Raw genomic sequence first — 27,898 nt, 5'->3', positions numbered from 1 at the left:
TATGAATGAGTTTATGTTTCCATTTCCATCCATCATAAGACCCATTCCCAAGGGGTACCCAATCGGTTCGGTCAAAGTGATTAAGGTGTCATGTCATGTAATTTGACAATACTATCAATTACGTGGGCAACCACGTGCCACCACCCTGTGATTTATTAAACAAATCTTTCATGCGAATGAAAACTTACTTGTCTGTCACTCAATTTGTACATAAGCGTGATAAGAGAGAGAGAGAGCGAGGGGCGACTTTGGGAATAGGACGATTAAGGCTTAAAGCTGAAAAGAGGATCGGCGCGGCGGCGGTAGAAAAATTTACAATTATTAAAGAAACGAAAGAAAGGACAAAATAAAACAAAAATACAATATTTAAACAAACAATATTAGAAATTAATATTAAGTAGATTTGTTTTAATATTTTATATATATATATATACTATATGCACATATATAAATATTGTATGTTTATGAACGTGCCATACAATTTTTATTTTTCATTTTTTTATATTTTTTTTTTGTTTTTTTCATTTCATGTAAACTATTTTATTTCTTATTTTTTATCATGTTAAATATCAACTTAAACTCAACAAAACAATGCATCTTCATGTGTGTATGATTACTTTCTCTTTATACATAGTTACACTAATTGTTTATACGATTTTTTTTTTAATTTTACTTTTTATTATTGTTTGCTTTATTTTTAACAAAAGGAAAAAGTCTGAAGCTGTCTTCTATAAATAGCGTGTGTGTGTGTTTTGTGTGTGGTGGTGGTGGTGGAGTTGGTGTGTTTGTATTTGTATAGGGTGTTTCAGTTTACGTTTATTATTTTCTCAAAGTGTATTTTTTATTTTTTTTTTTTTATAACAGTAACTGCCATTTCCACTAAAATTACGACTTAGCAAAATTTTTAATAATTTATGCCTAATTTTGTTGATTATGTTTCCACTGTAGAATGACACGTCTTCATTTCATTTTATGATAAGTTTGTATACATTTCCGTTTTGAAAAAAAAAATCATATACTTTATGCTGTTTTAGTAACCGAAATTAAAAATATATATAATATATTCAATATATAATATATGATGTAATTTGTTGTAGTACAGCTTTTTCCACTTTCAAACGTATTATTAGCATAATTAATATTTTAGTAATATTTTTTTGTTTTTCTTTAATTATATCGAACATGCGCTATTACAATTATTTCTTATTGTTTCCTATGTTCATGGTTAGAGAAGGGAGAGGAAATATGATGAGATGATAGAGAGTGAGTTGGAGAAGATTTTACGATTTTACGATTTTATGAGAAAAGCAGTGTGCGTGATGGAGGGGTAAACTAGGAGAAACGTGACGTGACTCAGGCACGATTTCTCCTCCTTTTTTATTTTGCTTGCATAATGCAGGTAATGCTCTTTTGTATTTATGTTTTTATTTTGTTTTTGTTGTTTTTATGTTTAACTTCTACATTAAAAGAACTTGTTTGCTTTGTTTTTTAGTCTACTATTTATAATTGCTTGACCTAAGTTCAGCTGTTAGTGATTTTTAATTAATATTATTTTTTATTTGACTTTTTTTTTAAATTTTATTCTTTACGGTAGTAATCAGTAATTTTTGTTTTTGTTAAATTTTCCGAGCGTTTTACTTATTTTGTTTAATTCACTTGCAGTTTAGTTGTATGTATTGTATTTTTTTGAATTTTTTACTTTCGCTTTCTGTTTTGCATTAATAAAAATAATGTTATTAATCTGTAGTACATCACTTGCTCACTGAAATCGCAACGCCAGCTCCTGAGCCTGCAGTCATTGCAGAATTTGTGTAAGCCGCCCCAGTGGCAGCAGCTGACGCATTCGCACCAGAGGCGCTGCCAGCAGCATTTAGGCCAGGCGACTGCTGAAGCAGATTAGCGGTATTGTTCGATTGATGAAGTTGATTGTTCTGTGACTGATGCTGGGAGTTTGAGTTCTGCTGCGCTCCACCACCGCCCGCAGATGATGATGAAGTATTCAGTGTTGCTGCTGTAGCACTGTTTATTGGATTATTTTTAGATCGACTTATTTCCAGTTCGTGCAGTTTCTTCCATAACTCCTCACGATCTCGTTCTCGTTTTTTCTCTCTATTTAAAAATATTATTATTTTTTGTTTTAATTAATCAATCAATGAATAAAAAAAAACTTACTTCTGTCGCTCGGCTTTATAACTAGCTGTTAATTCATCGAATAATTTGGAATTCATCTCCATAAAAGTTTTTAGAACATTGTAAACCAGCGCTACAATTGTTTGATTCCAGTGTTCTTTGCTAATCCGGTAGAGGGCTGGGAACATTATTGGCATTATGACAGCATTATTTTCTTCTATTAAGGACATAGCGTATTCATTATTCCATAAATATAAGGCTCGCTCAGCGACCTAGAATGAAATCAAATAAAAACAAATTATATACATGATATGAAAAGTCATATTAATTAATAATAAATGTATGATACCCATAAAGCATCATTAAACTTGTACTGTACCGGTAAGAAAAGTCAAATCTTTTAAATCTTAACCTCTAGGTGACTAATATATTCCTTGGCTAATTTTTTTGTTTTAACGGCAAATAGCGCAAACATGAATTGTTTGTACTTGCTTCTTTAATTGTCTTCGGAATAAGTAGACCTATTCCTATGTTTCACTTTTTGAGATTTTTTAAAAGTAATTTTGTAATCCTAAAAGTTATTTTTTTAAATAAAAACTAACGACTCTTAGTTTATTTATATACATGATAAGAACTAAGGTAATCGTTTGAAATGTTTATTAAAAGGCAGTCTGATTTCTTAGCCCCGTTCGAGAGAATAAACTTAAGAATTTTTTGTTCCGTATGAACGGAACCGCATCGCAAAGATCTTTGTAGTACAATTCATGGTAAGCACTAGCGCCATGAGCGATGCTTACTTTAGAGGGACGGCGCGAGTAGACCAGGGGAGTCATTCCGTAATTTCCGAAACGATAATCATCAAAACGATTATCATTAACTATATCGCCAATAATTTGCTTCACGTATCTTTATCATTATCGTCTCGTTCAATCGTTTTCAGTATAAGTTATTTGATTATATTATACTATGAGTGAAATGTCAAAATGAACTCAACGAAAGAGAAAATGCTATTAAACTTGGTTTTTCTCTATCGTTTTGACGATATCACTTTGACGATTATCGTCTTACGTGAAGTGAGACTATCGTCGAAACGCTATCGTCTAGCGATTATCGATTTACGGAATGACCCCCCAGGACTGGAACCTAAAATCATTTACTACCACCCATATTACACAGTTACTTGTTTGTATTGTCAAATGATACATACTCTATTCTAGGAGTATTGATGTCTGCTAACGGGTAGCTTCAATAAACATGTTCAGCGTAAAGAAGCTAAAGTAGCTCTCAATATAATGAGGTCAACTTTCTTCTCAAACAAAAACATAGACTTAGGATCTAAATACCGAGTTTTCCAAGCAACCAATAACACTTGCTTGTCTGACTGTATACAAGTTTTTGGTCACACCCATTTTGAAGAATTTGAGTTGATACAACGTCTCTTTTTCAAAAGATTATTTTGGTTACCTAATTCGACTCCAACTTATGCAATTCATGTTGAGTCTGGAATTGCGCCGATTTATATTAAAAGTTTGCAATTAAATGCAGATTTTCTAACAAGAGTAATGAATGGGTAATCCAACTTTGAAACTTCACACATCTATCATGAAGGTTCTTTTGGGAACAGAAGCATCGCCATTTAAGGAATGGACTCAACTTGCCCGATTGCGTAATGTTTTTCTCCAACTGAATGAGTTTAACATAGATAACTGGCAAGATATCTTTTCGAATGTCACCGCAAAAGTTGATGAGAATATATATCGTCAACATTTAAATAGAGCATTATCATCGTCAACAAGAGAAATGTATGGAAATGTAAGCCACTCTTTAATACTAATTCCAAAAATTATTTCAATAATAGACTTTCTGCGAGAGCTATAGGTACAATTTTAATAGCAAGGGTTGAAATATTGAACATCAATTATATTCCGCATCGGTCAGATCTAACTCTCCTTTGCAATTATTGTAACAGAAATGAGCGTGACGATATTTTTTCATAGCTATTTGTCCGATACTACAAGAAATTCGAAGGCTCTATTTTCAACAAGTGTCCTCTCTAGAGAACAAATGTTTGGAGTAATGAACGGATCTGTTGGGTGGACAAATCTCTTCATGTTCTGTGAGCATGCTTTAAATTATCGAAGAAGATTTTCAACCTCTTAATTTTTTTTTAAATTCTGTTTTTCTAAAAATATTAATTTACAAATTTCTAAAACAATTTATAATATCAATTTATAAAAACGTAAACTAAAACACAAAAATCAATAGTTATCAAAAGATCATTTACTTTTTTCTGTTTAAGCGAATGTAAAACAACAAATTAAAACAACAAATTATATTTTTTTGTATAACAAGAAATCTAATGAAAACCAACCAACTATTTATTTTATTATTTTATTAAAGCAAATGTTATTTTCTGGCAGATGGCAATCTTGCCAGGTTCATAATATTATTTTGATTTTCAAATTGTAAAAAAATGTTTTTAATGAAATAAAGGAATAATAATAATAATAATAATAATAATAATAATAATTATAATAATAATAATAATAATAATAATAATAAAAATAGAATTCGCATGTGCTTGGCAACCCCATTAAAATAAGAGACTTCTAATAAGCTATAGTTTATTTGAGCAACCTTAGATTCGCTGATGACATAGTTCTCATTTCATCAACTTCCGGACAAATACAAAATATGCTCATAGAATTGACAAATGAATACAAACAAAAAAGTTGGACTTCATATTAATAAGTCAAAAACTAAGATAATGACTAACCATATTAAAGATGACATAATGCTGGATAACGAACACATAGAATATGTAGAAGGCTATACTTATCTAGGATAGACTAAGTCATTCATTAACCAAGAGAAAAAAGAAGTTTCTAGACGCATTACCAATAGTTGGAAACAATTTTCGAGTCTAAAACAAATATTACAATCGAATCTAAGGGACGAAACACGAAAATGTATACTACACTCTGCTATTCTACCTGTTATGACGTATGGGTTACAGACTATATCCTTGACTTCAAGTTTACTTGACAAAATAAGAATATGCCAAACCAAGATAGTTGAACGAGCAAATCTCCTTAAATGGAATTGGGCAGGACATATATCTATCATATATCAATTTTATATAGTAATTAATTCAAAAGAAACAGAAAAATGTAAATAAATATTGTACAAAATATCAATAATGGCAAATAAAAGCTTATAATAACAATAATAACGTTTAAGAACATAATAACAATAATAACGTTTAAGAACATTAATTAATAAGTTGCGTCATCATTAAGAGTGTGAACGCTGAAAACCACATTTTTTACTTAATAAAGCCTTTTAGAAAATTAAACACATGGTATTTGGCTATGTGAAACGTGTAATCAAAACTCATGGTGTCGTTATGAAAACTATTGTGTATTATTTCCTATACAATTTCAATACTTTAACTTCCAAGCCAATTTGTATCCCATACAAAGCATATTCAAGACTGTTTAAATTTCAAGTCTATAAGATACGCATAGTCTATAAAGTGTCCGTACAGCAGCCTAATTTTATTGTTTTTTATCTCAGAATCAACAACAAGAAAGCTGCTGTTTGGAGACTTTTTGGAGTATGTGTAGTTGCTGCTTGAGTTACAAAAAACTGAAAAATGTTATTTCACTGCCAATAAAGGTCCCTTAACCGATTGTATTGCTGAGGATCCCCAATTTAATATCAAATGTTATTAAAATTTTCACATCTTCTTGTCTTTGACGTATTTTATGTAAATACACATGTTTCCTAAAGTGTATGTATTTTTGTGGCATTATAGTTTAAATGCCAACATATACATAATAAGCTGCCTGTTGTGATTATGAAATTTAGCATTTTAAAATGTTTTTTTTTTAATTCAAACATGTTTATAACACGGATTTTTGCCTGTGAACGGTGATTCAACCATATCAATGCAAATAAACATATTCCGATAAGAATTGTCAACACAATGGTTGGTTCTAGTGGTAAAAATATACTATGGTAAAGATACTTGCCACCGGAATCAGATTTCAAACATATATAAAGTTTTGAACCTCTTGTAAGGTTTTTTCGCATATGGCCGAAATGAACAAAATTTAGCTGTCCGTGATGGAGTAGGACACACTTATGCCAGTTTAATGGCCCATTGGGGTACCACATGAATCTTGAGGTTTTCTTCTAAGCACAATGAAACCAGTTTTAGCCCATCACGAAATGTAAGCCGCTGATTATGTTAATATGATTGAAAACGTTTAGATCGTTATAAAACAATTTGTGCGTTTTTGATCTAGAGCAGGGCATACACAGAGGAAGTGAAGAACTCTTTCCTCCTCTTCCTTATGCATACAGCTTCTGCAAGTTATTTGAGAATACGCCTAGCGTGGCGTGCTTTCCTATTAGACAGTTATAACACCTATTATCAAGCTTATATGCGATAGCAAGCACCTTGGTCGATTTAAATTTAGTGTAGGCTAGATGTTTTTTGTGACCTGACACGTGATGATTTTATTCCACCTGGTGGTTGCCTGCTCCATAGCGTGGGTTGTACTGTACTGTTTCTGGCAAGTTCATCTGCCTTACAGTTACCTGGAATGGCCAAACACCCAGCAAAGGTGAATATTAAACTGTTGTGAAAACTCCATTAGATATGATCGACAGTTATGGAATGTTATATGGTTTTTAGAACAGAGTCCAGAGATTTGATAGCGGCCTGAATATCTGAGAAAATACGGATATAAGATGTTGATACTGGTATCACGTTTTCTTTAAGCCAGGAGACACCTTTTATCGCCAAGAGTTCCGCATGGAACACGTTACAATGATTGGGAACGCGGAAAGACTTAATTTCAGTCGTTCATAGTACACAACTCCACCAACCCCTTCTTTTGCTGTTAATCCATCTGTATAAAAGTGAATTGACTCGTCTTCGAGGAATGCTCTATCCTCCCAGACAGATCTTGAAGGTATAGAAATCTAGAAGTTTCTGTCGAATTGCATTTGGGGGATGGTGTAGTCTGTGTGCTTAGCTTTGAGAATCATAGCAGCTATTTGTTGCTAAATATATCAAGATGTGTAAGGTGTCCAGTGCCGCAGATGGATCGCTTATACAAAGGGAAGGTGATCGTTGGACTTTATTTAGTTTTGTCGTGGTTTAAAGCCTTTTCTGCAATGGAGAGTGAGCTCCATTTATTACCAAAAGCTTTTTTGCAGGAAAAGAGAGCTACATTAGCTTTTTTGTCTCTTTCTTGTACATTGCGTATCCAATTTAGTTATTTTGACCCAGTTACTTAGCCTCGTATGAAAACTTAAATGAGAGTATTTTAATATAGAAAATGGAATTTTTTATTTCCTCGAAAATAGGACTAATTCGGTTATGTGTGGGTTAAAACCTAGTACACACCGATCAGCCCAAAGTAATAATCTGTCTAAGGCATTTTGTAAGAGTTCTTTAAAAGTGGTAAGATGCATTTCTAATCGCTATAGCAACGTCATCCGCATATACAATGACTCTGAAACCCTCTGTATCCAGACCAGATAAAATTTTATTTACCAAAAGGTTTCAGAGGAGAGGGGATAGGACACCACCATTTAATGAATTAACTCCTAAACCGAACTCTACGTTTAGAGATGTTAGTGCACATGTGTCTACGTTGTTAAAAGCACCTTCGGATTTAAACTGTTTACACTGAATTTAATTATTTGAAGATATTTTAATAATTTGAAGAGTATGTGATTTGAATTGTCATCGCTAAAAATATTAAGAAATATTTATATGAGGTTGGAATTGTCATTGAATTCATATACATTTTTTCTCAACTGGTTTTAGAGTTTGATCCACACTTTTTATATAAATTTGCATCATTATGGATGAATTTAATAATTAAAACTAAAATCATTTGCAATATGGTAGATTTCATAATATCTCAGTTCTTTTAAATTCATTCCCTTTATAAGTAAAATATCTTATTTTCTTTTTAATTTTTGATAAAATTGAACTTACCTGAAAATGAGGACTGGATACGCATTTGGCTATTTGTCGAAATAATGGTTCCTGTATTTTCACAAATTGTGGTGGATCAATAACATCGAGGATCTCTTCAATTTCGCCCAAAAACATGACTTCTTTTTGTGAACAAGTTTTTGGCCAGAACTTTAACAGTCCCCGTACAACTGGTTCAGTGAGAAATGCATCCTTTTCGAGAAACTGTACAATACAGTACGCCAACTGAGCATGATAGAGTGACAAGCATTTCACTTTGTGCAATGGCAATAGAACTTTAACCAAAAACTGTTTATGCTCAGCCTTAAGTGGCAATGCAAAGCCATTAATAATGCTATAAATTATATTCGTTAATATATATTCTATCTAAGTTAAATTACTTGACAACTTACCTGCCGAGAATTTCGAGGAGTTCACCAACACCATTGAAATGTTCAGTTTCGTATATGAAGCGTAAGAAAATATTGTTAATTTGTTTTCGAATGAAAGCGCGTAGTCCTAGAAATTTTCCATAAATACGATGCAAAACAGTTTTTAAAAAGTCTCTTTCCCTAGGATCTTCTGAATCGAATAGCTCTAATAACTGTAGATAAAAGAAAAATGATGTAAGATGTTGCCTATTTTATATAGGTCAATCCAATTTACCTGTAAAACAAATTTTTGGTCTATAACCCTTTTTCCAATGGTAGCTTGAAAGTCCTGCGATTCTAAAAATCGTAAGAACACTTCATACACCAATTGAAGATGTGGCCATGATGCCTCCAGTGTTGGATCATCTTCTTCCGGATCAAAGTCGGGATTTTCACTTGGAGGAAGCGTGCGAAATAAATTACATGAAATCTAAAAAAAAAATAAATATATAAAAATAACAATAACATATTTTAAGAACATTAGTTTTTTACCATTCTAATAATTTCTGGATACACCGGTTCCGTAAGAACTCCTCTGCCATGTGTTATGTAGGTGGATAGGTCGTTTAGAGCAGCCCGCTTGATTTCTTTACCCTTCAAATCCGAAACTGGATCCATAAAGTCAAAAGAAACACAGCACTGACGTAATTTTCGAATAAATAGTTCTTCTTGTTCTAAGCTAGAACTTTCAGCTGTAAATAAAAAATGTTTGTTTTTAACAACCTTTCAGGGAGATTAAAATGTGGTTTGTTTACTTTTCAAGGGTGGCAGCTGCTGCAGTTCCACATCCTGTGAGTTTCTGTACCGAGAGGAACCTTGACTCTTTTTGCTCTTCTTTTTCAGTGAACGTTTGGCGAACGGGTCAATTCGATCAACAAATGTGCCCGATGACATTTTCCTGCAAAACAAAAAAAAAATATTATAAACAAACTTAAGAAAAATACAAAACGATTACAATTCAATAATTTTGAATATACAATTTTCTCAAACGTTTATTAAAGGTTGCACTATTTTTTCTTTAATCATTAATCAATTGATTACAATCTTTTAACATCCTTGCTCTTGCGATCTTTTATAAAGTATTCCTTGCATTAATTTAAAAAAAAAATAATGCGCAATCAAAAAAACTTCTATCTAAAGCAAGAATACCATATTATCAATTGAAGTGAATTTCTTCTCTTAAATCTGAAAATTATAAAAGGTTTTCCAAAAGGGATAATTTGATTTTGATATATCGTGGTGGCTATATTTTTTTTTTACTTTCAGTCACTAAAGACAAATAATCATGAATCAGCGTCGAGCAACACGTAAGTATTCTAACGATAAGCAACGATTCGCACGTTATACCTCTATTTAAGGGGTATATGGTCAGCCTTCCGAGTCGACTTCAACGTTTGGTAAACAAATTCGAATCCACCGGCGTGGAATCAGCTAACATCCGAACGTCGACGAAACGGAATAGCTGTCAAAAATATCACAATATCAATATCGATAAAAGTGTGCGGCAAATTTAGAGGCAGTTTATTCTTCGTCGCTCACAAGAAATTGGCATGTCGCAGACCACAGTATGGCGAATTTTGCGATGTGGTTTGGGAATGAACCCATACAAAATCTAACTGACGCAAGAGCCGAAATCAAACGACTATACGAAGCGTCGTTCGCTAATTGCATTTTGGAGCACTTGAAAGTTGATTCAAATAAGGCCTTTTTTTATGAATGGGACGTGAATAAGGAAAATTACCGGAATTTAGGACTAAACCACCAATTTGGTACCAATGCATCCAAATAAAGTTACCATTTCGTGTGGATTTTAGGCTGGAGGCATGACCAGTTCGTACTTCTTCCAAAATGTAGCCGTGACTGCGGTTGCTTCAGGTCGATGATCACCAACTCGTCTTTCGCTATTCAAAAGTTAATTTACTCTAGTAATTCCGATATGACTCGGTTTTCTTAAAATTTTGTAAAAAGTCTCATAAAATTTCGTTTTGTTTAATTGTTTAAATTAAATTGTTAGTGAAAAATGTAACAAATTGTAAATTGGGTTGCACAACAACTTGTAGAGAACCAGGCCCTAATGACTTACAACTGTCATGCCAGAGGCCTTGGGTTACAAAACTACCTACGCCACCTAGTTTTTTTTAAGGGTTCTACCTCTAACGAGGAATTGACAAATCTTCTGAGAGTAATTCTGGCATGAAAAGTGGTTTCTTAAATTAGCAGTTCGGATTCGGCTTAAAAATATAAGTCACCTCCATCCCTGGTTTACGCGGACACGAGATTTTAAGAGATTTAACCAATTTTAAGAACACCAAAAGGAAAGTTTAAACAATGTTTCAGGTTACTATTCTCTTTCGAGGTGAAACTCTTATTTTACTGGACATTATATCCCAGTTCATGGAGCATAGACTTAGACGAAGTAAAGATTGCCATATCTAAGCTGAAGTCTAATAAAGCCGCTGGAGCGGATGGCTTGAATGCCGATCTCTTTAAAGCAGCTGGAGATAAGTTGGTTAGGAGCATGCACCAACTTGTCTGTAAGATATGGTCGGAAGAAAGCATGCCCGATGAATGGAACCTCAGTATTGTTTGCCCGATCCTGAAAAAAGGAGACCCTCTAAACTGCACCAACTATAGAGAAATCGGTCCACTTAACATCGCCTATAAAATCTTCTCTGCCGTAATATGTGAACGTCTAAAGCCCATGGTCAACAACCTGATAGGTCCTTATCAGTGTGGTTTTAGACCAGGAAAGTCCACAGTTGATCAAATATTCACATTACGGCAGATCCTGGAAAAACCCAAGAACACCAAACCGACACCCACCATCTTTTCATCGATTTCAAGGCCGCATATGACAGCATCTGTATAGAGCTATGTCTAGTTTTGGCATCCCTGCCATCCGTTTGTGCAGGATGACCATGGAGAATTCACGCTGCTCCATAAAGGTTGGAAACAACTTAACACAAGCTTTCAATGTCAAAAAAGGTTTTAAACAAGTTGATGCGCTGTCATGTGATTTTTTTAACATCGTGCTTGAGAGAATAGTGCAGAGCTCAGACGTCAACACTAGAGGCACTATCTTTCAAAAGTCTGTCCAGCATATGCTGATGACATTGATCGGAAACACTCAGCGTGATGTCAATGGGGCATTTGTGAGTATTGAGGCAGAGGCGGCAAAAATGGGTTTAACGGTTAATGAGGGCAAAACAAAGTACATGCTGTCGTCAAGAAAGGACATACAACACATACAACACCGACGTCTTGGTCAAAACGTCACCATCGACAGACGTAACTTTGACGTAGTCAAGGACTTCGTCTACCTAGGCTCCGCTGTAAACGCAGAAAACAACACAGCGCTGAGATCAAACGCAGAATAACTCTTGCTAACCGCTGTTTCTTTGGACTAAGAAAGCAATTGAGTGGTAAAGTCCTCTCTCGAGGGACCTAAGTGTTCCTATATAAGACCCTTATCATCCTCGTCCTGCTATACGGTGCAGAAGCATGGACTATGAAAAAAGCTGATGAAAGCACCTTGGGTCGCTTCGAGAGAAAAGTCCTTCGTGTGATCTATGGACCCGTATGCATCGAGGGGAGTGGAGGAGAAGATGAAACGACAAGCTGTACGGCCAGAAGGGTAAAAGTCCAACGACTAAGACGGCCGGGTCCGGACCCGAAAAGTCTTCGAATCCACACCCACAGGACAGCGCAGTAGAGGAAGACCGCCGATCAGGTGGCGCACACAAGTGGAAAAAACACTGAAATTATCCTGCTGTATGGAGACTTTTTGGACTATGCCTATTTTTCCCAATTTATACAATCTTGAATGTCTGTACTTCTAATTAGGGGTCTAATACAAACTTATTTTTAGTTTTTATGTTCCAAATTTTTTTCCAAAGAATTTGTACTCTTTTTATAAACTATTTGCGTCTGTGACTTTCTTGAACCTTTTATTCAATTTAAAAGTATCTGTGTATGTAACTTTTAATCAATAAAACATTTCCAAGTAGTAGTTATGCACTTTTTGAATAAAAGATGAAAATGTAAATTTTGGTATTTCTTTTAATTTTTATATAAAATATTAACAAAGCTATTCGAAGACATCCAGTTTATCAACTTTATAGCATACGAAGTTACTGTGCTTAAAATACAAAATAAATTAGGTGGCGCAACAGTCCGTAGAGAACCAGGGCCTAGTGACTTACAACTCTCAACCATTCCTGTGTGCGAGTAATTGCAGGGATGGAGGGAACCTACAGTTTATATGCCGAAACCGAACTGATTATTTGAGAAAGCACTTTTTCATGACAAGAATTACTCTTGGAGAATTTCAAAGCGAGCAACAAAAATACAAATACATGACAATAGTTGCAAATACCGCGGTTAATCTTGATTTCAAACAATTGCATACTCTCTTACAAACTCACTAAAATTGTAATAGCTCACAGTCACGACCTTCCTGTTATTTAGGAGATCAAAGGCAAGTTGGCATTCCAATCCATACTGATTTTCTACATTAGGTCACTTTTCTCACTCATTCTTTTTTGAGTTCTCATACATTTTTAAAGTAATTGATATCGAGAGATATGTGTCTGATCGAAGATGGATTTTTTCATGTATTCTGATGTGTTAGAGATTATTTGTAACCTTGTTTTAGGCATATTTGACCACCTTAAATTTGGAAGCTAGATTTTCGAATTTTACATTTTTAGAATTATTTCACAGCTAACTTGCCACTTTACTAAGATTTCCGCGTGTTTACTTGGACAGTTTTCTATTACTTTATAACGCGCGGTTTTCTATACAACAAAACTTAGTCGTTTTTTTTAAATCTACATACATGCAATTAACACTACTGAAAGTTCACTATCCCCCTACGAAGTTTTACTGTAAGCATGATTAAGTCAAATGAATAACTTTATGAAAATTATAATAATCCTTTTTGCAAAGTTGCATGTTTAAATGATGCTTATATAAATCTTTGATTAAACTTTAAAGGGAGCCATAATCTTCATTTTTTTGATAAAGAGATACCTATAGCTCAATAGTGGATCGCTTTGACATTTCCTTGAATTTTCTTTCCAGTTAAAGAACTAAATTTTGAGCTCCTATGGGTAGATACAGCTTTTTGGCTAAAAACTTAATGAAAAATGTACCTTTATATTTTCAATTGTTATTTATGGATTATAATTACAAAATTTGAAGGGTTACAAAATAAAGTATAAACTAAGTAATGTTGATTTTATAAATATTTGTCAACCTATTTTTAGCTAATGTACTTTAACAATTTTTGGATTATACTAACTTTTAAAAACGATTGTTTACTCTCTAAAATACAAACAAAATATATAAAAAAAGACATACCTTTTGCCTTAAAGTTGTCAGTTAGGTGTGTAAATGCAAGCGCCGTCGTTTCACCTTTCGTTCGTTCGTCTCAGCAATACACCAGAAATAATAATAGCTCGGGTAAGTAGTAACTATGTTATTGTGTAACCACAGCCGCTAAAGAACAGAAAAACTCTGAGCGGACCAATTTAATTCATAGTTGGGAAGAAACTTCTTTTTAAAGACTGTTTCAATTTTAACTTAGTGTAGAGTAAAAGAATGCTGCAATTTAAAACAATAATTTTCATTTATTTTGATTCAAAAAATACAATTACAAAATTTTGCAACTTACCAATTGTAACGAAATGCTACTGGAGGGACTTTAATATTTAATTATATTCTCTAACAATTATCCTTATTTATCATTTATAGTATTTTAAAATGTTACTCTCTGCTTCTGTTTACATTATTTGATATTTGACTTGTTTTGTTCTGTGATTTTCATTTTCTTGGGGATGCAAGTTTTGATGGCACATTTATTTTCTTGATCTCAGGTTCGTTAATTTTTTGGTTGGTAGCGTCCGACTGACTTTGTTTACATAAAGGTGTGTTCAGATACTTTTGAGTTAGAATGATGATCCGCATTAATAGTTCATTTTTTTTTAAAAAGATTGAAAACTATTTGCTGCCATCATGTTGAACCTCGAAGATATCTGAAAATAATTTCAATTCACATAAGCATACTGTTTTACTCTTGTTGACGATGACACAAAATAAATAAATAATGCAGTTCAACATTCATACGCTAATTAAAATAAGTGTTTCTTTTCGCATTTAAGAATCAAACCAGAGCAACTTTTGTTTGTCATGAAAGTGATTTACCCTATAACTGTTTAAATAAGGCACATAGCCACACAATTTAAGGTCTCTTCAATTTCTGTAATAACATACGAACATAAATGGTTTAGTTAAGAGTTTTAAGTATGTTTTTGAGGTATTTTTTACGAGACGTACCTCAGCTTAAGTATAGCGAACTCAACGATACATTAAAGAAATTGAATTATACTGTTTTTATTCTCTTATAATTAACAATAACATTTTTGGTTTACATTGAATTTCAAACATAACATATTGCCTTTTAGAACTTTAGGCTCAGGTTTCCCTTATGCAAACATCTTAAAAAGCAAAAAAGGTGCTTTCTTGGAAGGGAGTTTGAATGCTCTGGCCCCAAAAAATATCCTAAGAATACGTTTAGCGGACCTATCAAGGTTTTGCTATGTTTGGACATAAGCGCTTTCTCATGTTATAAACAAAATTTCAAATCATACATTCATCATAAGGGCATGACATAATTTTACTAGTGAATCCTTTAATGTCTTTTATCATCAAGTATTTGAACCAATCACATATCAAGGTCCCAGTTCCTCAAAGGGGATTGCTCATTTTATAAGGGACATCCGGCCCGGAGTGTACACCAATGAATTTGGTATCAAATTAAAGGTTGTTCTAAGCCGGATATATCTGCAAAAATATTTTGTCGATAACTCATGGGAGATCCGAGATATTTGAGATTGAAGTTCGAAATGTCCAACCATTTAAAATCAGCACTTTTTCGACATAAATGCCAATATCTTTGGATATAGAAAAGCTAGGAAAATCAAAAAGGTATTAAAATAAAGGTGTCAAAAATATCTTTCAAATGAAATTAAAATTACATTTCTATGATTTATATATTTTGAGTTATTTTTAATCAAACCTTTGAATAACAGCATTTTGTAGGCAAACTTTTGTACAATAATATCTTTTAAAATTCAATGATGATATTAATTTTTTTTGGCACCAATAAGTGGCTTAGCAACCTTTATTATCATATATAATTTTTTAGGGTTTCTTTAACAATTTATTCATTTTGCCAATAATAATTCAAAAATATGCTCCCAAAATACACGCTTAAGTTATAATGAACTTATTTTGTTTAGTTGTGGAACCTATCAATTGAAACAAGCGCGATCTTATTACGGGGAGCATATCCGAAATGATGGCTCATATCTTATAGAAATAAACATGGACCCAACCAGCATTCTCCCAGAAGGTTTACCCTCTACAAGATATGCTAAATTATAACGTGGTAGGATTTAAAACAGGCATATAAGCCGGAGAGTATATTTTGTTGACATTTTATATAATAATTATCAACAGGGCAGAGAATCGTTTGAACAATATTATTGCAATTGCCTAGTAGGTCGAAGAACGGTTGGATGCTGTGCTCATGTTATGACCATAATATGGTTTTTACGTTGGGCAAGATATGAGAGCAATTTAAGACCCCCTTCTCAATTTTTAAACAACCTTTTAGTGACCTATGATTCAGATTAGAATTATGTTTTGCCAAACCCATTGCCATTAAAATTATTTATTTTTCTTTGAATTATTATTTAGTTTATAATTATTTATTATTTTTCTTTGAATTAATTTAGTTTTGTTTTGTCGCCTAGACAACTTCTTTTTTTATTCTAATATTTCGACCACTTTAATAAGAATTATTTATTTTTTGTTTTAATGTTTCCACTATTACTATAAGAATTATTTTTATTTTAGTGTATAAGATTTTTTGTATTTTGGGAGCATATTTTTGAATTATTATTGGCAAAATGAATAAATTGTTAAAGAAACCCTAAAAAATTATATATGATAATAAAGGTTGTAAACTAAGCCACTTATTGGTGCCAAAAAAAATTAATATCATCATTGAATTTTAAAAGATATTATTGTACAAAAGTTTGCCTACAAAATGCTGTTATTCAAAGGTTTGATTAAAAATAACTCAAAATATATAAATCATAGAAATGTAATTTTAATTTCATTTGAAAGATATTTTTGACACCTTTATTTTAATACCTTTTTGATTTTCCTAGCTTTTCTATATCCAAAGATATTGGCATTTATGTCGAAAAAGTGCTGATTTTAAATGGTTGGACATTTCGAACTTCAATCTCAAATATCTCGGATCTCCCATGAGTTATCGACAAAATATTTTTGCAGATATATCCGGCTTAGAACAACCTTTAATTTGATACCAAATTCATTGGTGTACACTCCGGGCCGAAAATGAGCATACCCCTTTAGGAGTTTTTATATTTTAGATTATATTATGTATAAAATGCCGAATTCCGCCATTTCTGGTTTAAATCACTGAAGGCTGATTCAAATTTGTAAGTAAAGGAACTAAGACAGTACCAGGTTAAAGGACTGGATATTACGTTTTGAAACAGTGTGTGCATTAACTTGTGGACTGTGTACTTTTCCCTCTTTATTTTGTAAATGGTTTTTTATTGCTTTAAAAACTAAATGGATAAAAATGCATTAAATATAAACTTCTAATCGCTATAGCTTTTTAACTGCACGCGATCCAGAATTTTGCCCACACACATTTGTGTTGCATTCATTGAGAGCTTTCCAATGATATAGGTTTTAAGATGTTACATTTTGTTACACTTATGGGATTAAACCGCCCATTCTCCATTGTGGTCTAAATTCGATTTTACTGAATGAAATATGAGTAAGTCTTATATATTCTAGTCTCCTTTAGGTAACCTTATTCTTTTTAAACTTTCATTGGACTATTAAATCACAAAAATGATTCATATTGTGCCGGCTATTTTATTTATTTTTATTATTTAAAATAAAAAAAAGAAAAGTTAAGGTTCAACGGACTACAAAAAGCTAGATTTGTAGTCTTTACATGTGACTAGAAAGGGTAAAGTAAAAAGTTAAGTTTTATTGCCAATATAGTTATGAATGTCGATTTTTTGTTTACGAGCTTTTCCGCCACTTAACTTATTTATATAATTTTTAGAATCTTTTGTTTATCAAAATGAAGTTTGCATTCTTTTAAAATGCCAAGTGCCCCCATATTAGATTCTAAAGTGAATAATTCTTCACTTTCTTATTACAAAGGTTACAAACTATTGCGAAGATTGCGTAAAATATACTAAATTATCTGATAATTAGTATTTGGCAAAAATTGTACTTTACATCTTTTTTACTATTGTTTATAAGTTGACGATTAACAAAATGTATCAATCAATAAATAAATCACTATTGGTGGTTAATAAACTTTACCGACACAGGAACAGAGGATGCGGCTAGTACATTTGAGCATCACGACTCCTGGATCGATCCACTGGGCATAGAATTAAACTGCCAAGGTGCATATTTTAGTTTGACGGGATTATATTGCTCTTTTTGTTAATTCTAACTTTTCATAGATATTTAAATATACATTAATGAAGGCATTTTTTAAAAGTGTAAAGTCTGAATTAATTTGAGCTTGATTTAGTATTGCTTTTGGTTTCCGCAATACTTAAAATTGTCTTATCAACAAGAAATATGGAATTGACTGAACATTTAATAACGAAGTCATTTTGACAACCATAAAACTAGTATTGTCAATTTGAACAACTTACAATACCACAAAAGTTCAAGATAAACATTTTGATTGCACAATTTATAAGTAGACATGCTGTAAAAATTGTTGAAATAAATTCCATTATATTATTCTTTTTTTAGGAATTCGCACACAACAATTATTTTTGTTCACCATTTACCATATTTGACAAATTCACAACAGTTCAATTTGGGTTTTTAAAAAGCCGTTTTTGAAGGGATCTTAGAGCTAACTTGAATGCCGGGGGTGAGATTCAACGTTTTTTTTTCTTTTACGATCATTCTACGACAAACTCACAACAATTTAATGCATATTCTCGGTTTTTCAGGGGTCGCAGTGACTGACTGTCAATTTGGCATTATACTCTTAAAAATAAGGCACGAACAAATGTTTTTCATTCAAGGAACATTTAACACCTAATGGAGAAAATTACTTCAATTGAAATCAAACAGAGAATAACTCTTGCAAATCGCTGTCTCTTTGGACTCAGAAGCAATTGAGTATTAAAGTCCTCTTTCGAACAACTGAAGTTATCCTCTATAAGACACTGATCATCTTGGTTCTCGTTTATGGGACTGAGGCTTGGACCTTGTCAAGGCAGGCTGAGACCGTGTTCGGGTGATTTTTGTTCCCGGTGGCTTATTCATTTAGAGCAAATGTACACCAACGCTACAGCACGAACATTTTTCAATCCAATCCCGAGAAACGACGCAGTAGAGGAACACCGCCAATCAGGTGGCTCACGCAGGTGGAAGATAACCTTGACTAGTGAAACTGCATTCAGGGGTGCCAGCACGTAACTTGATACAATCGAGGAAACAAACTCGAAACAAATTATTTTTGACAGCACCTAATTTGAGACGAGTTCCATTGTGACTTTTACTTAAAAAAGTCATTGTGAACTATAAAATGAAATGTCTAATGAATTTTCTTTGAAATTATTTCATTCTAATTTTAATGTTAGGTTTTTTTTTAAAGTTTTTCTTTGATTCGGAGAGTGAAAGTGAAGGCGAAGAAGTGTCCTGTGCTAATATCAAAAGAAGATATTTGAGAGATAATAGCAACCCATTCGAATTGAGTGAAAATGAGCAAATTCAAAAAGAAAATAAAGATCATGTATGTATAACATTTGTAAAACAATTTTTTGCTAAGTTTGCTAAGTATGGCACAGACAACAGTTTCCAAGCTTTTTCGCCGAACGTTGAGTTTCCTGGAAAATAAGTTTTGTCCGCAATGGATTAAATTTGATAGCTCTAAATTTGGAGACAGCAAGAAGTATTATTATAGGAAATTTAAACCACCGGGAATAGTGGGCTGCGTTGATGGTACACATGTTCCTATTTTAAGACCAAAAGAAAACGAGCACATCTATTTCAACCGAAAAGGGTTCCACAGCTTGAATGCAATGGTGGTAATATTATGAATTCTATTTTACTTATTTAAACGACGTGAGAACTCATAAAATTGGTCAAAATCTCAGTCTATTTTTTATTTATTGACATATTATTTTGTTTTTCCATTTTTATCCACAAAAATCACTGCCGACGATAACTAATTTCTGTCGAGTGAAAACTTTTGTTTCAAACTTCAATTTGCAATTTGTATGCTGCTAAATCTGATGAAACTATCGAGGACACTCGATTGAACCAAAATGTGTGCTGCCAATGCTCGATTGTATCAACTAAACTTGGTTGTATCAAGTTACGTGTTGGCATCCCAGCTGACTGCAGCGCCACTTGACGGAAATCAGTTTCTGAAACTAAGTGGCCGGATACTACTGAAAAAGAATTTCTTTTCAAAGTTTTTTTCTTAATCAAATATCTAAAAGCAATAACTTTGATATAATTTTTATTAAGTTTATGATAAATATTTTATTATCTAACTACCGCCATGCTTTAGGAGACTTGGATATTGAAACATTAACCCTAGACACCTATCACATGTTACTACGACATTTTGCTTGAAATAAATTCGAAAATGATTTGTATTCCAAATGTTAGAAACTTGTTTCATTTTAATATTATAAACTTCATTAGTGATTTCATTTAAGCTTGAACTCTTACATTAAATAAATTACGAGACTAACAATTACAAAACGTTCTTCAGCACTTTGAAAAACAGCTATTCAGCAAATCATTAAACAACAATTCTGACTAAAGGTCAGTAAGTAAATATTGTTGCTATTTCATTATTACATATCTACAAATATAATATCAAGTACCTACATTATTTGAAGAAAAACAAAAGACAAGACATTTTGTTATATCTAAATTGGATTGGATACATATTTCAATAGGTATACCTATAATTTTAGTTATGAGCACACTACTTAAACAATCACAACAATTTCTCAACCTAAAAAGACTTTTTTGAAGTTAAACACCGCAGGATCAAGTTAAAGGTATGCAATCTATAATATTATTCATTAACCACCTTATCTCACCCCACCCACAGTTCTCACCACAAAAATTTGTCTAAATCAATAATGCATTTATATAGTTAAACAGCACAGTCAGTCCTCCACTCGACAAAGACGACCGACGACTTTTATATGTAGGTAAGTGGTCGAACCAACATATTATTACATTTATTGTCAGGTGATAGATAGCAGTTAAGTTACAATGAATCCTGCTTGTAAGTAATATTATGATGTTATCTCAAAGAATTAAGTTCAAGATTTTCAATCAACAAACACACTATTGACATTAGAATACCGAAACCGACAAATAATCAGAAAAATAAAAACAGATACCTACACCTACCTACTACAGCAAATCTAATATTGTACATTATATTTGTATCTATAGTATAGGTACATTATCTATTTGTTGTTGTACAAATTGTGTATCAGAAAGTGACAGATGTATCATTTCATTACACAAAAAGATACACTCTACTTTTACTGCCGTCCCCGTCACTACTCACTACTCACTTCTCACTGCCAATCTTATCAAACAAGAACAAAAATGGAAGAGAACAATTAAATTAGAATAGATGTACCTACTACTTTGTCGGTTTTTGTTTTATGTACGTTTGGGTATTTGCTTTGAGAAACTCAACTTTCAAGTTGTCATAAAAATGGAAACAATTTTATTTTTCTAAAACAAATGTGTGAGTAAACTTAGATAGGTATTAGGTTTTCTCTGGACCACTAATGCCACCACCGTCACCACCGCCGCCGCGCTGGTATGTTAAATTTTAGTTAAATCAGAAAAAATTACTGAAAACGAAAAGTCCTCAAAAGAGGTGCGACACTGAGGCACAACACCTAGTTGTGGTGATTTTCAATTTTTGAAAGTGACACTTGCACTCGCACTGGCACTGAAATTCCCCTTACATTACAATAATTATTATAACAAATTCTAGTACACCTCTACTCTACTCTAGTTTAAAGGGACAGGAGATCAGAAAAGTGCCAAGCGCAGGGCCGGCAGAAATTGACAACTCAGAACTTTAACTTTCATAATGAACAAAAAAGAAAAGAAAAGAACAGACAAATTAAATCGAATTCGAATCCTCCTTTGATTTTCTTTATTTTTTAATATTATTACTTTGATTGCATAATTTATTTTTAATAAGCTAGGAAAACAGGAGAAAGTAAATTGTTATACACAAAAACTAAAAACAGTGTTATATTTTGAAATGATGACGAACAAAGCGAAAAAATAAACCCCAGCCGCTAACTCACGCATACTACACCAAGAAAAAAATATTGCACATATTAACAGCAACAACAACAACTTTTGCCAATACACACGTTTCGTTGTGTGCTCCTTGGTCTTCGTCTCTGCCTCCATCTCCGCCGCAGCCTTCTTTAAACCTTCCTATATCCATTTATATATTTATTTATGAAATCATATTATCCAAAGTTTTTGCTTCTTTTATTTTGTTTATTCTTTGGCAAATTTTCCAAATTAATCTCTGTCTTTGGAGATCTCAGAACTATGTGGAATGTGCTGGTTGTGGCAGCTTTTATGCCGATTTTCGACGGTTCTGAGTGAGGTAGATTTTTAATTGAAAATATTTCTTTTGGAGTGGAGAATTTAGCTCTACGTCCGAATGTATTTCGTTCGAATCGAATGGAATGAATATGATGATTATTCAGATTCAAGTATAAAATAAAATAAAACTCATGAAAGCCGCAATTGCCCCCGTTCGGCGCTATGCGCTCTCGCTAAACCGCACTAGAAAGAGATGTGAGTTTGAGTTCTCCTTCTCGGAAGACAGCGGCGAACGGAGGCGATGGCGATTGCAACATGAGCATGACGGCGGCGATGAGAGGAAAAGTAGCACTACTAGTAGTAGTATTTTGTTCGTTTTTATATTTTTATTTCTAAAAAGAATCTTCTACTACTATCAGTTCAGTTACTTGAAAATAAGAACGAGTTTCTAAAGATATGCAAAACACAAGATTGAAGATTGAGCAAAAGGTATGGACGATTAGAGTGAAAGCTTAGAAAATTATCACATTGCCTTTGCCAACATAATTGACTTAATTGGTGAGGTTCAAGCTCAAGGTTGAAGCAGGTGCCAAATTAAATATACAAATAGTTTAGGTAAGATATTGGATTTAATAATTTAAAAGATGGAGCTATTAAAACAATTTTTTGGAAAACAACTTATATTCAACACCTAACCAAATAACAATCTGCTTTTAAAAAAAAATAACTGCAGAACTTCAAATATAGCATAAACCCTTGGTAACTTGATCTGATCATCCAAATTTTGTGATAATGCAAAGCCTGGCAAAAAGTGGTTTCAAAATATAGTAAAGTTTTCAAATTGGTAAGTTGTGGTAAATGTTCACACCCACTTTGTGAAATGCAATGAACACTTCCAATAATTGTTGATTAAATTTTATAGAGTAGTAGGTTTATTTAAATGTTAAGAAAAAACTAGTAATTGTATACATAAGGGGTGTAGCATCCACCTACTTCTTTAATTTTCATAAATATGTTAAGGTTCAATAGATTGGGTGTTGATATGTGAAGTTATTAATAGGGATAAAAAGCGCCACGGAAAACATAAGATAAATGAAAATAAATATGGTTGCGCTACAAATCATTGAGAACCAGAGCCTAGTGACTTACTATTCTTCCTCTCAACTATTCTCAGTTGCGGGATAGATTGTTCCTACAGTTTTCATGCCAAATACGAAAGGCTATTTGGAGAAAGTTCTTTTTCATTGGCAATTTTTCGCAAGAGCTTACAACCTTGAACAAACTTTTAATGGACAAAGGCGTGAATTGAACCCAAATAACTCTGTATTTCAAATTTATTTGTTTACATTATTGTTGTTTTAAATTTGTAATATCAATAAAATAATATGAATTCCAAGGAATCAACTTCTCAGTCACTAAATTAGCTGTTTGGTTAGCTTGCGAACAAAACAAGATGGATACCCAGAGGAGTGGTTTCCTCATATTGATTTTGTTCTTAAATTGAAGAAAAAGATTCTAAGGTACATTTTCACAGAGTATTTTGATTATATTTAGATGTCATCTGCGATACCTTATAACTAGGTGTGCTGTAAAACCGGGATTTCGATCCGTCTGTTTAGAGCGTTGTTCGGCCAAGTTATTATCAATAATTAAGAAGTCTTCATTACATCATAAATAGTATGCTTATAATATAACTATTGTTTTTGAAGACACTAGGCTTTTAATTCGCGTTTCAACAAAGCAAATTAATCCAGATGTAAATTTCTCTAATACATTTTTTTTTACACGCCCGTGGCCACGTGCGTTGGCCATGCCAGAGGTCTTCACGGTACTGCCTCTTGCGAGGAATTAATTTGTAATTGTAATTGTAATTTGTAATTCTTGTCATGAAAAGTGCTTTCTCAAATTAGCTGTTCGGGTTCGACTTAAAACTGTAGGTCCACTCTATTCCTGACAACATTACTCCCACGCAGGAATAGTGCGTTCTCAACGGACTGTTGCGCCACCTAATTTAATTTAATATAAACTGGTTCACCTACTTACAGCCGATCTTATTTTTGCTTGTTAATCTTTGTTATTTAAATAAAAAAATTAAAGGATTATCTTTTTAAGATTGATAGAAACATTTTTTTTTGGTAGTACCCGTGGCATGATGGTTAGTGCGTTGGACTGTCATGCAAGGGGTCTTGGGTTCAATCCCTGCCTGTGCCACGGGTACTGCCTCTTGCGAGGAATTGACAAATCCTTCAAGAGTAATTCTTGCCATGAAAAGTGCTTTCTCAAACTAGCCGTTCGGATTCGGCCTAAAATTGTAGGTCCCTTCCATTCCTGACACAGTACACGCACACAGGAATGGTTGAGAGTTGTAAGTCACTAGGCCCTGGTTCACAACGGACTGTTGCGCCACCCCATTTTTGATTTGAGAAATATTTGTTAATGTAAGTTGGATATATTAAGTAAACAACATATAGAAATACCCGTGGCGTGATGATCAAGCTAGAGGTCCTGGGGTTTTTTTATGGGTACTGACCCTTGCGAAAAATTTACAAATCCCTAAAGAAAAATTCTTGTCATGAAAAGTACTCTCTCAAATTAGCCGTTTGAATTCTCCATAAAAACTTTAGACTCCTTTATCCTACACATGACTCTCACACGGTAATGCTTGAGAGTTGTAAGTCACTAGGTTCTGGCTCTAAACGCCACCTAATTTATTTTAAATAAGATTTGTTAAGGATCTTTATAGAACGTGATATATGTATATATTTTATTACTAAAATAATTAATAATCTATTACTTTTTTTTAATTTAAAAAGAAAAGAAAAAAATGTACAATCAAAAAATTTACGATTAACTATCAACTTAGACGACTTATCCAGACTCAAGGCTGATGCTTGAGCCCTGGTATTGCTATAAATCATTAAAAAAGCCGAACATATTTATATATTAAATCAGTTTATGGTTTAGTTTGTTTACAGTGCATTAAGTTTTAAGAAACTTTTAGATTTTGTAGTTCAAACTATAATTAAATTATTAAACTATGGAGTTATTTAAGCAAAATTCAAACAAAAAGCTCATTCGAGGATATATCCACAAACTGCAATGAATTTAGATTAAAGAATACTCATCGTGAACAAACTTACCATAACAGTGTCAGAGTGTTACAGCTTGTCTCTTTTTTCAACTCATATAATTTATATAAATTGAAAGTTAACGTAAGACGTAATAGAAATTAACAGACCAATAAGTGATAATAGCTACCAATGAGCAAACAATAGCTGAATATTTTTTAATTAAAAATGCGGTGTTGCATAGTTTGTAAATTTGTTTGCAGAATCTTAGAATGGATTTTCTGTCCGTGCAGAAGATTTATTAAATATGACAAAATTCTTCTCCTCAGAAGTTAATTGATCTTTGTAGGTAACTTCTTCCTCTTTGAGTTTGCGATATTACAATAAATGCTTGAGAAGTCCACAATGTTTGCAATTGACGTATCGGACAAATTATTCAAAACAATTGTAAGCTGATGCAACTTTAAAGCTTCTAAGACAGTTTATATTTAATTGTGGACATATCTGTCCAAAAACAGCTAAAAATGGAAATTGTATTTCTACAATATAAGTAAAATTGGTCCATTTATTCAGATTTTTTTCTTTTAAATTTATTTAAGAGTGCAGTAATAATCTATATTTGATTAAGCTTGATTAAACAAAATTTGTGTTCCTCTATAAGCTTGAAGCTATTAAATAAAAACAGGATGGACCATAGTAGTAATGATCTTCGCTTAATAAATTAAATTAATGGTGTAAAAAGAATTGCTTAGGACCTTCTGCAAACTTCATACACTCCTCTAAAGAATTATTCACAGCTGTTACCTCTTCGCCCTACCTAAGATGACCTCTGAAAAATGGCCTTGAACTAAGCTTAAGCCTAAATCATTTATTAGGTTGGATCATAGGGCCCCAGTAATAACATTGATAGTCCTTTAAAATCTATTTATCCGTTCTAACTACCTACATCGAATACAAAATAAAAATAAACAATTATATTGATCAACACTAGATATTTAAATTGGTAAAACGACAGCACTGATATGCGACATGGCATGGCGGCAGCGGTGAACCAGAGAGAACAAGTTAAAGACCGAGACGAAAACGAGATGCGAGAATAAGACCGAGATGGCAATTTTATTTGAACGAGAAGCAAAATAAATGCCCATGCGTCTTCGGTTGTGGGAAAGAAACCAACCTAGTAGCCCTGGCTGACTGCTGAGCGAAAGCGGGGTAAAAGACCAGAACAGCTCTACGCGCTACCTACTTTACCACACACCCCAACACTACTTCACAAACTTAAGGGAGTAGAAGAAAATCTTGTTTTTTTGTATTATTTTCTACTTCTTTGTACACCTTGTCTTTCCTCCCCCACAAACACCCAGAGAACGAGAAGTGTCTTTTTTTACACTTCTATTTTTCGTCAAGCTCGAGACCTCTTCGGCATATTTTGCGTTATTTCTGTCATAAGTCCACCTCAACTTAAGAAATACAACAGTGGCAGTCAAATTGTTGCAAAAATATTCAAATTTTGTATCGTTTTTGAGTCCAACAACGACTAACAACACTAGCAAATTCAAATTCTCCAGCTCCACCAAAATAATATTCTACATACACACTATTTCTCTATTAAATAAAACTTACCGAGGGGCGAGGATGTGGGAAAATATATATATATGTATGTCGATGAATTTCCTTCTTCTATTCAACTCCAATTCCAACTAAAATCACCACGAAAAGAGAATAAAAAGAAAGAGGAAAATTGATATTTTCTGCTAGAAACTTAAAGAAAAATGCTCGCTAAATCAAAATATTAATTTTCTTTTCGTTCGTTAGTTTTTCTTTCGTCGTCAAAATCAAACTCAAAACCAAAACCAAAAGTTTACACACAAAATTTCTCCAATAGAAACGAAAAAATGAAAAATATCAACCCAGCCCGTCGTCATCCGTCGCTCGTCTCTAGAGAAGAAAAGAAAATTTTTTCACACCACTTATTATATCTTGCACAACGTTGTTGGGGTTCCTTTCGTTTCGTTTGCGTTTGCTTTTGGTTTAGCTTTAGCGTTAATCCGATTACACTCGATATTAATTAGACATTTTCTTTAATTTTTGCTTAATTCATTACACGGGAAACTGTAATAATTTTTATTATTTAAACGGAAAATAATCGTCTTTAGGTTTTTGCAAGAGAATAAAAGTCCGATCTGCGATCCGAATTCGACGAACAAGAACAACTACGAGGAGTACGACAACGAAAAAGAAATAGAAAACGAAGACGAAGAGAGCGATGGCGATGGCGACGATAGCGATAATGAACAAGAACAATTGATACTTTTTTGCATTTTTCTCTTTTAAAAAATCTTTTTACCGAAGTTCTTTGGTGGAAAATTCAGCACCGTATATGGAAAAAGATGTTTATTGGCTTATTTTCATACGGTCGGCTGAGTTTTCGAATGGAAATTAGTTAAGAATTTTGCGAATTTTGCTTCGAGTGCAGCGTAGCGGCGACTTTTTCTTCAAAAAATTCATTCACACAACTTACAAATGGAATACTTTTGAGCTACTTTTTAGATGTGTGAAAA

The 27,898-nt window shown here is 33.0% G+C and overlaps 1 protein-coding gene across 7 annotated transcripts; it reads right to left on the bottom strand.

Annotated features, from left to right (window-relative positions):
- Window positions 1-158: 158 nt before the first annotated feature.
- LOC129953315 (serine/threonine-protein phosphatase 2A 56 kDa regulatory subunit epsilon isoform) lies at window positions 159-27,898 on the bottom strand. Of its 7 annotated transcripts, none has more exons than XM_056066429.1 (11): window positions 27,859-27,898; window positions 26,961-27,037; window positions 14,234-14,594; window positions 13,921-14,163; window positions 9,315-9,457; window positions 9,052-9,251; window positions 8,795-8,989; window positions 8,542-8,732; window positions 8,150-8,483; window positions 2,173-2,402; window positions 159-2,109 (listed from the first exon to the last, which is right to left on the bottom strand). In XM_056066429.1, the coding sequence occupies exons 5-11, from the start codon at window positions 9,451-9,453 to the stop codon at window positions 1,752-1,754; spliced, it is 1,647 nt and encodes a 548-aa protein (XP_055922404.1). In that variant the 5' UTR covers window positions 9,454-9,457; window positions 13,921-14,163; window positions 14,234-14,594; window positions 26,961-27,037; window positions 27,859-27,898; the 3' UTR covers window positions 159-1,751. The 7 variants fall into 7 exon arrangements, with proteins under 7 accessions (XP_055922404.1, XP_055922379.1, XP_055922396.1 ...); XM_056066404.1 differs by lacking the exon at window positions 27,859-27,898 and adding an exon at window positions 27,207-27,852; XM_056066421.1 differs by lacking the exon at window positions 27,859-27,898 and adding an exon at window positions 27,305-27,852.

The sequence above is a fragment of the Eupeodes corollae genome, chromosome 1 (genome assembly GCF_945859685.1).
Source record: "Eupeodes corollae chromosome 1, idEupCoro1.1, whole genome shotgun sequence".
In the NCBI taxonomy this organism is placed as follows: domain Eukaryota; kingdom Metazoa; phylum Arthropoda; class Insecta; order Diptera; family Syrphidae; genus Eupeodes; species Eupeodes corollae.
The sequence above is the reverse complement of the archived record's forward strand: the minus strand, read 5'-3'. Positions and strand labels throughout refer to the sequence as shown.

Coding starts and splice junctions, on each gene's coding strand:
- LOC129953315 (XM_056066429.1), bottom strand. CDS start 9,453: ATGTCATCGGGCACATTTGTTGATCGAATTGACCCGTTCGCCAAACGT. Junction 8,484..8,541: donor CTCCTCGAAATTCTCGGCAG/GTAAGTTGTCAA, acceptor TATAATTTATAG/CATTATTAATGGCTTTGCAT. Junction 2,403..8,149: donor TATCCAGTCCTCATTTTCAG/GTAAGTTCAATT, acceptor ATTTCATTCTAG/GTCGCTGAGCGAGCCTTATA.